This window comes from Myripristis murdjan, chromosome 3, assembly GCF_902150065.1.
Source record: "Myripristis murdjan chromosome 3, fMyrMur1.1, whole genome shotgun sequence".
NCBI classification, from domain to species: domain Eukaryota; kingdom Metazoa; phylum Chordata; class Actinopteri; order Holocentriformes; family Holocentridae; genus Myripristis; species Myripristis murdjan.
The window spans coordinates 17,864,160-17,877,711 of NC_043982.1; the positions used below are offsets into that span (position 1 = coordinate 17,864,160).

At 40.1% G+C, this 13,552-nt stretch overlaps 1 protein-coding gene across 1 annotated transcript in view; it reads left to right on the forward strand.

Moving 5' to 3' along the window:
- ntrk3b (neurotrophic tyrosine kinase, receptor, type 3b) overlaps positions 1-13,552 on the forward strand; it is a 186,190-nt gene that overhangs the window by 86,403 nt on the left and 86,235 nt on the right. Inside the window, exons 6-8 of the mRNA XM_030048588.1 lie at positions 6,437-6,591; positions 7,366-7,508; positions 8,899-9,040. Of these exons, the coding sequence (XP_029904448.1) occupies positions 6,437-6,591; positions 7,366-7,508; positions 8,899-9,040 (440 nt within the window). The remainder of the gene's footprint in view (positions 1-6,436; positions 6,592-7,365; positions 7,509-8,898; positions 9,041-13,552) is intronic.

A 13,552-nucleotide genomic window follows, 5' to 3' on the forward strand; every position in this document is an offset into this window, starting at 1 on the left:
GCAGGGGCAGAGGGTTTGTTTAGTTGAATATGTTTGTCTAGTCTGCCTGACTCGTTGATCCTTTATCTGATTGACGTTTCTGTAATTTAGAATCTATGGCCCCAACCATGACACTGAAATATCAACAGCCTAACTGTGCAGTGTGTTGATAATGGTAGTTGCAGAGGAGCAAGACGATCATAGGGACATATTCCTGCATGTAGTATTCCTGTAATATTCCTTTAATATTGCTATGATCACTCAGTGCAGTCTGTGTCCAGACCAAGCCACCTCTATGACAAAATATTTGATTGGAGACACAATTACAAAAAAATCAAGTGGGGTCATGTCGGTTATATAACTTAAAATGGCCCTGCTGGTAGTGTATTGTGAAATATATGAGGAAAGCTTAGTCCAAAAAGATTCATAATGTCTATACTTTACATAGATAGTGGAGTTTCTTTTGTGTCCGATATCCACTATCTATGAGGAAAGCTTGCCTGAACAAACTCCTAAAATTTAAAGGTGTATTTTCTTATTTCTTTAATACACAGCTATAAAAAAAAGACAATTGGAGTAGGGAGAGAAGGATGATAACTGGGCAAAATGGAATTGTATAATTAGAGGTCTCACCGTTATGTCCTTGGGCTATTGGGCCATTTCTTGTTAAAAAGTAAATCATCTACTAACGATAGCATTGCATGAAATACACAGCTGAAATATACAGGCATGTACACATACGAATATGAATCCATACTAAACTGTCAAATAAACAACTTACTTTACTTCTGTGTAGTAAGTGAGCGGTGTATATACTATAGTAAGGCTGAGCAATTTTATCGATTCTGCGATATATATCGATATTTTGTTTCCCCAGAAAGTAGCGATTTTTCAGCCGTGAGTATCGATACATTAAGCCCCATTCAAATCCCCCGTGTTCCGTCTGGCATTCTGTTCGCTGCCCATTTCCCCCGTTCGCGTTGCAGGAAGAGCAATTAGGTCAGACAGCCGCTAGTGTCGCTGTAGAGCATTTCTAGCAAGTTACCCGTTTAGATACTCTCTTTACACAGACTCCAACGTCTTTTTCTTCCTGTTTACGCAGTCAGCGCTAAGAGATTCAGGAGAATATAAATCCAGCACCTTCATATTTAAAAGCAGATGTGTGGGAGCACTTAGGGTTTAAAAAGAAGAAGGACAGGGACGATTTAGATAAAAGTCTGGCGGTTTGCAAGTTGTGTCCAGGGCTCTCAAGTCTCACGCATTGGGCGTGAGACACACACATTTCAACCCGTTCACACACTCACACGCCACACACAAGCTGTAGACTCTCTGTCCAGTTAGAGCCATATATTGTGTAATTGATCGATGCGTTCAGTTTTCAGTTCAATTAATTCAATCCAAGTCAATGGAACACTCACAAGATGTCACCAAAATCATTCTGTCCCTTTAAAATCTTTCAGAAAATGATAATAATAATAATAATAATAATAATAATAATAATTGTTTTCCATCACTATGCGTTGTTGATCCATTGTTCTGCTATTGCTTGGTCGTTGCACATGCTGTTGTTTCTGGACCTGGAGAGTCTTTCGAAAAAAGTTCTGTCCAATACATAAAAGACCCATGAGACCATATGCCATTTGATTACAAATTTTAGTGTGGTTAACACAGGGCCGTGCGGACACTGACCTAACCAACTGAAAAACGCAGCTAACAACTTCACGCCTGAATCGGACCAAGGAGGCAGACTATCAGGTGCAAAAGCACTCGCAGATGCCTTGGCCAAAAATGTTGCTGTACACTTTCCCTCCTACATCTTAACCCTCCAGGGTGAGACTGAAGCAGCTGTCAGTAATTCAGCCCTAGACTACACTGCAGTGCCATGATAGAGTTGACTCATTTGCTGGCAGTGGACAGTGCCTCAGAACTGACGATCATTTTTACAAGTGAACAGAGAGCTGTATACAATGTCTGGTCTGGCCCAGCCTCTCAGTGTTTGGCTTCTAAGTGGGACAAACTCATGCATGCAGGATTGCTTGCAGACGTTCTGCACAATTCACTATTTTATGCCCAAAGTGAATTTATTGGGTTTTTAGATGTGGTATGGAGAGAGTGTCGTTGACCCATTAAATTGTCGAACTGGATCCATTCTCTCCTTTCTCAAACACCTGCTAGAGAGGGGGTTGATGAAATCTGCTATCAAGGTGTATGCATCGGTGGTCTGGTCATGTCATGATGGGTTCGGAGAGAGGTCAGTGTTCAGTCTCTCTTGTAACACTTCCTGCAGGGAATTAGGAGAAAACATCCAGTGATACATTCCGCTACCCCCAGACAGAATTGCCTTTGGTCTTTGACCTCCTCTCACAGGAGCCCACTGAGCCCATTACACCAGCCTCGTTTATATCCTAGTCAGCTAAGACAACACTGCCACTTGCTTTGACTTCGGCTAAAATTGAATGATTTGTACATGTTTTTTTTTTTTTTTGTTTTGTTTGTTTTGGTTCACCCCAGCTCTCTACTGATAAGAAGAGAGTGCTACACTTTGGAAACATCCATCCCTCGCGCCTAGGAAATTTACTTTAGGTCAAGGACAATCCAGGTTCTGAATGAATGAATGAATTCTGGCCTCCCCATGATGGAGAAAGAGAGGAAATTCACCTCTTATGTCCAGTGCATGCTTTGGCCCCCTATATAGAACACATGGCTGTACACAGCAGTGGTTTGTGTGCCATGGAGACAGAGTAACTGGAAATCCTCTAAGCACATACTTGCTCACTATCTTTTGTTGCAGTATATTACACATCTGTGTGATAGAGGGCAAGGACCCTCCTACAACTATTTGTGCACACTCCACACAGAGTCTGCCAGTGTTGTCAACAGCCTTGTTTGTCTGGAGGACATCTGTGTGGCGTCATGGTCCATGGCTTAACTCTGATCCACCTATGAGTAGTAAAACATGTAGTGATGGAGCCTTAAAGTGCTAGGGTACTTTTGAGACTATTGATCAGACGGCTGGTACTGGCTCCTGTGTTAAACACTGATGAGCATTTTGCTGTTTCACCCCCTACCTCTGTGTGGCATGTGGAAGAAGGGCAAACCATGTCTGGCTTACTTACTGAACAGTGGCTCACAGGCAGTCAGGCTCGTCATGTGGTATGTTGTTGACAAGTCAGTGTCACAGCAGGGGGTGGAGTAATCAGGTTTCACCCCCTAAGCCAGCAGAGCCCCGTTACAGAGCAATGCCTGTGTGAAGTAGAATGATAGTCTGGCATGTAGGAACACATACAACTTTTGCAAAGGTGAAAAAGGCCCTAGACCTCTCACCTATTTTTGTAGCTGATTTTTACCATCAAACTTAATAAATGAAAAGAGTGCATTCATACAGAACATAAAACTAAAATCTGTGGAACAATTAAAGAGAAAAGAATCATATAATGGATGGTTACAGGTTGTGCAGTGTAAGGAAAGAGGCCGCTCAAGCTATAAAATCCTTAAAGCATCTGAATATGAGTGAGATTCACCTAAAGCAATCTATTGTCATTACTTTGGATGGTGTGGTGAACGTACTGCATACATTATTCATGTTTTCAGCAATGTAATATTGACCCCTGACAAGGACATTTGGACAGGCATTCATCTTGACAAAATTGGCCAATCACAGCCACCGACCTGTATATATGCAAAATGTGGAGGCGGGTTCACAGTATTGAATTATGTGGCTTGGTATTATGCAGAGTGCTGTTTGAATGTACACAGGGGCCTGATGATACTTTCCTGTCCCTGAGACTGATCACCACATTCACCACAGACCCTCCAGCATTTGAATTCCACAGGGCAAGCATTCATTTTTTTGCTTTTCTTTTCTGTTGAATTCAATAAATCCAACTTTTATTCAATGTAGTCATACATCTGTGGTTATTAGCACGCATGCCATGTTGTCATATATCAGCTGCTGGTGTTTCTGATACTGCTGTCATTAATAATGTTGATAATTTTTACTGTGGTTATTGGTAATGCTGATAATGACCTGGTTGAGAATGTCAGTGTTGTTGTTCTTGATAATGTTGATTGTTAATGTTATTGTTGTGTTGTTTTGTGCTGTTTTTAATGGTGGTGGTGAAGGACTTGCACAATTTGGTGTAAACCCAATTGCCTGAAATAGTCATCTTCCCCCCATAGTGGTTGTCACAGTGAATGCTAATTAATTAATTAATTGATTGATTGATGAATTTTCTTCATGTTGAATAATGTTGTAGAAGGACGTAATTCTGTGGTTATTACGGTTGCTGTTATAATGTGCATTGCCGCTGTTAGGTTAGATTATATTAATGTTGTTACTGTTATAGCCCTTATGTGTGGAATATTAACCTGGTGGTATATTATTCTTACATTAATTTTGATACCATTCTATATTGGCCATTGAAAACTCAGATCCATCATGGTAAAAATCAATTTACTGTCTGTTGCTTTCTATGTGTTTACTCTGTGTATCCCATAGTACGATAGGCCACAAAATATGATAGGTCTGACATATTTACTTAACATAGGAGGACATCAACGATACCAGTGAGAAGATTCTGTTTACTTGTTTTCAGCTTGGAAGTATTGTATTATATAACAGACAAATGTATGGACAAGATGCTATCCTGTCCCACATAGTTAAGAAGCTGACGTTTCTTAGGTGCCATAATAATCAGGACAGTCGTATTTTTAACAAAGTATATTGTGAAAATTAAAACTGATCCACTCCACAACAGTACAAACTCCATCTATACATATGCAGCAAAACTGACTGGCTAGCTTATAGTAGTTGTGTATAAAATATTTACCAAAGGTAATCTCTTACAAACACACACCGATGCACACACCAGGACGAGCAAGCATTAGTGAATGTGGGATCAGCAACTGCTTTGTCATTAGCACTGGGCAAATTTAGTCAAAGTCCAAGTCTATATATAATTTTTTAACTTAGTATCATTGTAAATAAAAGATGTGCTGGTTAAAGCATATTTTATCACATATGGATTAACCAAATTTACAGAAACACCACAATTGTTCAGTTTGCGTAGTAACAATTTCACATTGCTTGTGTGTAGATGCCCTCTCTCTGTTGTCTGTGTTAGTGATGGTAATGCTGGTGGTGGGCGCCTCTCTTTGTGACAGCTGACATAAATGAGTACCAATATAGACCTTAAGGTAGAGACCGTTCAGAAAGGAGAGAGCTCACTGTATCTGTGTTTTGAGTTTTTTTTAGAATAGAATAGAATATCTTTATTGTTCATTGTACAATGTACAACAAATTAAAAAGCTGCCCCGCCCTTTTAGTCCAGAGACTAGCAGCTGTGAATTTTCACTCCAATGGGCGAAGTGATTATTGTAGCCCCATAGTCGGCTAACTAAATATTGGACCCATTTTTCATAAGCCACATATCTTACAAACATTCCAGCACTAAAATGGCATTTTTTAGACTAAAAATGCCATTTTATTGCTCTTTCCCTCTGCTGTTTCTGAACTGCCTCTGGTTTCACTGTGGGGCTGCTGATGTCACTTCCCAACGAGATGAACAGAAATTTAACCAGACCTACATGTGAAACTGTGAATTAATAGTTAAAACTGAAAAAGGAACTTGTGTTTCTTTGCTTAATAATATATTTAAATGTTTTTTTTTCAGGGGAAAAAGAAAATATTATTACTTGTATGAAACTGTAATGGCTATCAGATCTTGAGGCTTTAATGGATATCAGCTAGCAGATAAAAACAAGTGGCAAAATAAGGCACACACATTAAATTATAGAGACCTTTTTGACAACAGTCATTTTGACAGGAAATAGTCGGAGGTTCAGTTCGATTTCAGTGTAGCAGAGTCTTTCCCGTGAGGCAGCATGCCCAACACCAAGACTCGGCTCTGTGAGACCTACATGGAGCAGAGCTTTTATTAAAGTCATTAGTAACACATGTGTTTACCTGCTGTGTCAAAATGGCTGCTGTGAAAAAGGCCTGTTTTACTGACAGAACTGATGCCTATATTGCTTATTATTATGCTTATTTTTGTTGTTGTCAGTGATGTTTTTACTGTTGTTTGTGGTGTTAAATTGGTCATTGATGTGTATATTGTTATTGAATAAAATGAACTGGATGGAGTTTCTTGCTGTAGTTATATTTTAGTAATATTGCTGTTGCTGTTGTTTTGTATATTTGTATCCGGATGGCTGGGTTGTATGGAAAGTAGCCGGTGTTGTTTTAGCTGTTGTTCATGCCTCAGGCCAGCTGGATGGCATGATGTTAGCTGTTTTTGATGTTGCTGTTGTTTGTGTCTCCAGTTAGCTGGAAGGTGTGGTGTTTGTTGTTGATGCTATTGTTGTTCTTGATGTCTCCTGGCAGCTTGACGGTGCAGTGTTGTGTCACTATTGGTGATTTTGCTGTTTTTTGTTTTTTTGTGTGCGTGTGTGTCTGTAGGCGATTGGACGGTGTGGTGTTTGACTGCGGTTGTGATATCCGATGGATCCAACTGTGGCAGCAGAGAGGAGAGGCTGGACTCCACACACAGCAGCTGTACTGCAGGAATGGAGCCTCTAAGATACGACTGCATAACATGTACATCCACAACTGTGGTAAGAGAAGGAGGACTGGAGGAGAGGAGAAGGGAATAGATAGGAGTGAGGGAATGGGGGAGATAGAGGAGGGAAATAAGAAGGTGGAGGGAGAAGGGGAGGAAGAGGAGATCAGGAAGGCAGGTAGGGAGGTAGGAAAAGGGAGCAGGAAGACATTGAACTGGGAAGGAGGAGTGAGGAGGGGGACGAGGGCACAGAAGGGAGGAAAGAGAAGGGTGGAGCATTGAATGGAGGAAAGCTGAGGGAAGTAGGAGGGAAGGAGGAAGGACAAGGGAGCAAGAGAAAGGGGAGAGGAGAGAAGGCAGAGAAGAAAGGAGGATGAGAGGGAGGAGGGGAGGAAGAAGAGATGAGTCAAAGGCAGGATGTAGGAGGAGGTGTAAATGAGTTCAGAGGGTAAATCTGATGTGAGCAGTTTGCGTTGATTGTGACAGAAGAACTGTAGACTACAGTTTTAGCTCTGGGTGGTGACTCATCTGTGTGTGTGTGTGTGTGTGTGTGTGTGTGTGTGTGTGTGAGTGAGAGAGAAAGAGAGTGAGAGAGCAAGTGTGAACACCATCAGTTACATTCTTCATGCTAAATTTACTCTAAATTTATTAAATTTATGAAAAGTACTTGATTTAGTGTCAAACATGTGTATTTATATACTCTATATTCTCTCTCTCTCTCTCTCTCTCTCTCTCTCTCTCTATACATATATATACACACACATACATATATATGTATATATACATATACTTATATATGTGTGTGTGTGTGTGTGTGTGTGTGTTTCAGACTTACCAGAGATCAGTGTGAGCCACAGTAGTGTGTTGGTGCTGGAGGGTGACAACGTGACAGTGAGCTGCAACGGATCAGGGGCGCCGCTTCCTGAAGTGGACTGGACCGTCACTGGGCTGCACTCCATCAACACACATCTGGTTAGACACATACACACACAAACACTAACACACCTTAATACTTAACATGTTGGATGCATTCATGTTAATCACGTAGCTGGTATTGGTCATTGAGTTTCACAGCACCAGCTGATCTTCACTACGGCCCCACACTTTTGCATCTTTAATTTTATAAAGATAACAGTCAGTATATATTATCACTGCTTCCATACAGCTTGTGTGTGCATGCCCACATGCTGCCTCCTGTGCGTGAAGTTGGGGACATGGACCACTGCATTGAAACATAGCTTCTGGAGCAATTGATGCATCAATGGAAATAGGCGTATCATCAGCAAAATGGGCAGATTGGTTGCCACTCAAGATCTTTTTGCTTTATTGCTTCATTTCATGGTTATGGTCACATCTGGTTTTGCCCTGGAAGCCATCTTCATTTTTCATGACTATCCAAGACATGATTTCACGTTGTAAAAGGATGGTCATTTCAGGAAAGTGCCACTCTTATGGGGTTAGCGGACATCTTGGCGTTAAGTTAACTTAGGCATCATGCTTTGTATGAATGATTTCTTGGGTGAGGGGGATGTTGCTGACTGAGAGGTCAGACACAATCTACAGTTTTTTTTTTTTTTTATTTATTTATTGGAACTGACCGATGAAAACTTCATGAAAACAGAGATCATGTCTCAATGATCCACCCATTCCTGGTACAATGCTCACCTCCAGACATGTGCCAGTAACACAGTTACTCATACTTGCTGGTTGTGGCTATCAAGGTGAGGAAAGCTTTAACAAAAGAAAGAACAGCAAATTGAAAGGTGCATCAAATAGTGAACATTGGGAATTTAAAATATTTATTTATTTATTTATTTATTTATTTTTGGCAGATTGCCTGTATTCACTGTGTTTTTGACACCTGCAGTGGGCAGATGTCCTTTCAAGGTAGACAGCTCATCAAGATGAGTGACAAGTAATGGGATGTGAACTTGACCAAGTGAGGGGAAAGAGTGCAGGTCTAGCATTTTGCTGTCTGAAGGAGAAAAGTTGCATGATGTACTTTAAATTATACAACTGTTCATCATAACTTTTTTATTGAAGTCATATTCAATTATCAGTCAGCCTTTGTGCTCTTTGGTTAGATATCTCATGAAACTGATTGATGATAAATTTAGATCACTGTCACGATTCCCATGTCTACAGCACAATTCCCATGTCAACCTCTGAGTGTTTTCAGAGCCACTCTAAAGTGCAGTGTCATATAGAAAGGTTTATAACTGGAGCCAGTTATGTAAACCTAACTGCCTAAACATCCTTGCAGGTACAGTGTCGCTCCACAACAGTGGAAATAACTCAAATCACAGCTGTTTTATTTGTTGGATTTCTCATTTTCTTGCTCTGTCTGTTTCTGTGTCTCCAGTCTAATGTGTACTGGCCAAACATCCACTCTATCAACCTGACTCTCTTCAACATCAGCCGAGATGACAACAACTTCCTGCTCACCTGCATCGCAGAGAACGTGGTGGGAATGACCAACTCTTCCATTCAGCTCAACGTGCAGTGTGAGTTTGGGTTTTCCAGCATCTTTAGGGTAGATTGTCCTTCAACTGGACATGCACTGCAAAAGCAACAGGACTGAGACAAGGCAGTAGACTGGATTCAGACCCATAATGTCCCAAGGACACAGTATGCATGATAGTCTGATGAGTGTGCAATGTGACACATTTGGGTTTTTTCAAAAATTAAACAAGATAGTCTAGCCCAAGGTGTGCATATACTGTAGAATAAAGCAGTGTTTTGCTTATAGAATACCATACTGCATCAACTGTAACATAACTAAAAACAACACACATCCAATCTATTGTCTCTAATGACAGACATGTATCTTGTTGTAATATTACAATATTAAAAATAGTTTTATTTGTACACAAAGTGCCTCCCATAGACCACATAAAAGCACAACCACATTAGGGTATATAAAACTAAGGCACAAGAACAGCAATTTAATTTTAATTTAACTGAATTGTGGGACAACTAAATTGTGCTGGATAAGAGTATTGGCTAAATGTGTAATAATCCTCTGTTGTTGAAGGTGCTAATCGGTGAAAGCAGCTGGTGTGGTGATTGGTTGGATGGCTCTTGACAACACATGGTTGGAGACCATTGACCTAATGGCTTGTCCCCATTAGCTGTCTTCCTGTGGTACGGTTTGGTTTTGTGTCTCCACTCGCCAAGTAACAGCAGGATGTGAAAATAATGACGTTTAGTTTCTGGACTAGAGTGACATAGAGTTGACAGCTGCATTGTTAGTCAGTTTTTTTGTGAGTGTTTTTTTTTTTTTTTTTTGTGAACCAGATATCAACACTCTACTGCTAACCACTGTTGCAGAGAAAGTGTTTTGATTATTATTATTATTATTATTTATTTATTTATTTTTTTTTGGTAAAGAGTGATTAGTTTACATTAATACACATTTGTTAATACACATTTGTTTTATTGATAAATGTGCTCAGTTGTTAGTAATTTCTCAAACCTGCATTTCGTTACTTTTATTTTGTTATCAAGTGGTCGAAGTTTTAGATATTGCACATTTAAAAAGAAACAAAATTAATATATTGCACTGCATGATATTATTACAACCAGATCATGCATTAGGCCACAGCTGGTGCATAATGCAGGCTTGAAAGTTACGACTATCTTTCAGAATGGACACAAGCAATAAACTTCAGAAGTTGGAAACAATTGCATCTCTTTGAAATGACAAAGTATGTATTGCCAACGTATTGTGAGCACCATCTGCTGTTAATTTTAGATTCAGTTCGATTAGATTTACTTTATTGATCCCAAACTGGGAAATTATTGAAAAAAAAAAAAAAATTGAGACCAGACACGATCAGTTGAGGCTATTTTGCCTGTCAGAGGTTTATGTTTTCTTTAGATGGCAGCAGGCTGCATACTTAGTGATGATTTCTGTACAATAAAGGCTAATTTATACTCTGTGAGACAAATGTCTTACAACACATTTTCTGTCTAATTTTCACCATCACTGCTGATATTAACTGTGTAACTAGATGCCCAGGGTTGGTGGCAGAATTGGCCTGGCTCTGAAAACAGTAGATACTGGCTGTGACCTAGACTGATGGATCAGCAGGCAGACATTCAGACCTAAAGTCAGCAGTTAAATACTGGAAAATGTAAAAGTTGATTCCACTGCTGTCTTATGCTTAGTTTAGCAGCTAATTCTAAATACATGGGAGTCGCAGGGGTAACATGGACTTGTGTCAAGGCCATATCACAATCAAGCACTATAAATCAACAAAATCAACCACAACTTTGCGTTTCACTTAGTTAAGATGATGATGATGATGATGATGACGAATATTAGATTACAGTAGGTTGGTAGAGATGGCAGACAAAAGAAGAACCCAAAAGGCAAGGAAAGCATTTAAATTTTAAAGCCTTTTTGAATCCAGCAGGTATGAATTCATGTTGCAGAAAAGCTATTGAAATCCTGGTGATATTCTTTTACATGATTTAAGATGGCGGCTTTGATGGACTTGTTAGAGGATGTTGGGAACTGAAATATATCTTGTATTAAGGCATTGACAGTCTCAGAGAATAATTTACAGCCCGACAAAAGATGAAAAAAAAATTCTCCATTATCAGGCAGAACGGCCAAATTATGCAGGTACATTTAGAATGCAATGAGGTGTTGCACAGTTACAAACCAAGTGAAATTGATGTATCTAATTAGCAAGAATACACCCTGCAGCCCAGATGAAAGCTCAGAGCCTTGATCTAGGTGGAAAGAGAAGGGGAGCAAAAAAACCTACAGCAGCATAAAAGCAATGATAAAGCAATGATTTGATTGCCATCAAAGGCCATGTTCCTCCAATGCCCCAAACATGAATTATAGACTTCGACTCTTACATAAGTATAGCTCTTGGATTGGCCCGACACAGATTTGGGACAGACTATGTTCAGAGCCAATATTTATCAAAGGTGCTCAACGTTTTTTTCTTTGTAGCTCGCTATTGTAGAGCACAATCTATTGTGGCTCTTTCTAATGCATCAAACCACAGGACAGGAGAGATTTGTCACCAATTCAAACACTCCCTGCCAGAGCAGAGCTGCTAAGGACCATGGTAGAATGACAGATTGGCTCCACAACGTCTAGTCTTCAGGGCTTCCTCCAGACGGACACTCTATGGATGTACATCTCCAGGCATTTTTTTTTCTGTTGACACTCTCTGCTGGTGCTGCAAATTAACTTATTAATTTTTCACCACATGCTCTGATGGTAATTACATTTCCTCCCCAGTGCAGCCTATTGTCTCTGGAAATGTCATAAAATAGCTTAAACTGCTGCTCTGATTAGGGAGTAATCTGATTGACAGCGAAATTACCAGCCGTCAAGTGACATTCTCTGCATTCAAAGATGAGTTCCCTTCTTTAGCGAATCTGTAATTAACCACAATGCAACTTCTGCAGATCCATTGTTCTGCTCCTGTATGCACAATAGCTGTTCTACAGCACTGTGGACATGAATTAACATGAGGCTTTCCCTTAGTCCTATAGGTACAAAGCACTAACATAGCAGTGGTTAAGGATTTAGTTGCCTGTGTATGTGCAATAGGTAAATAATGGCATTAAAGGATAATTATGGCATTTTTCAACTTGGGCTCTATTATTCCAAATGACTGATTGGGACAAAATTTTTGAAACTCGGTGTTTTTTGAGCAAGATCACTTTAGTCAGCAGCTGCGAATTAAATTACATCCACTAAAACTGCATGTTTTTGCGACTTACAGGTTCAGATTGATATTAAGTGCCTGACAATGTTATGGAACAGCTCCATACAGAGCCAGACATGTGTACCACCTGGTGGTAAAATACAGCTCAGATTGAAAAGTGCTATCCTTTAACATTGCCATTACATTTGACTTCCTAACATATAATAAGGTGAATTATGTCCTTCTGTGTGCTTTCCATGACGAATGTGATCTGAACATAGTGATACACAGCTGATTTCTTCCACTGTGGCTGGAAACCGTGTTGTCCATCTGCGGGTTGTATGTGACATCACTGTGACATAATTCACCTAATTCCTTGCATGATAAGATCAAAATCTTAATCCCACTGTGGTGGGACCTGGAGCGGGTATCATCTGGCAACTCTTCCACACAAAACTGATTCCCTCTTCTGTCGCTGGCAGCCATGATATGCTATCTCTCATCTGGCTGGAACATGGCATTTGAAAGGTGCCACCAGTGTAACCATTAGATAACATTGCAAAACTAGGCTTGTATACAGTGTCCCCACTGATCAAAGGCATGTAGTTATCAAAGCTTGTCATCTGTGCGAACGCCATGAGGACACCATGTTGCTGTACACCAGTATGGAGCGCTGTAATAACTTGTATTGTATTGAATGGGACCGGGCTGACAGCTGCACTGAGAGGAAAATGGATTGGTCCCTGACTGTCCATCAGCTAGACTATTTTGTCCCCCCACCCCACCCCCCTTTCTCTTTAAGCTACACTGCTATACACTGCCCTCGCTTCATGCCTCTTTTCTTCCCTCCTCTGTTTCTTTCATCTCTATCTTTTCTCTTTCTCCTTGTGCTCCAATTTTAAAAGAAAATCACAGCTCTGCTTACACCCCCACACACAGGCACACATTCACATGCGGGCATCCTTGTACTGACACACACCCACTCGCTCTTTCAGTTCATTTGACTGGCTTTATTGTCACAATTGTCTTGAAGAAACAATATGACCAAATCAGTTTATGAAATGACAGTTTTCAGAAACCAGTAAGTGGTTTATATGTTCAAACATTATTGACATGTTTATTAGGGGTCCAAGCACAAAATGCTGGAACCCTGTCATTTTTGCTTGGACAATTGACTCTTTCTTTCTATTTTTCTCTGGATTTTTGAAATCATAACAGCAAAAGTCACAAACTTTGCAATAAATTGGAAATCTCATTCAGTACTCAGGCACAAAAATTATACCAATTGGGCCAGATGGTGGCGCTGTAATAACATATTTACATTTCACTTTGTAACATTAT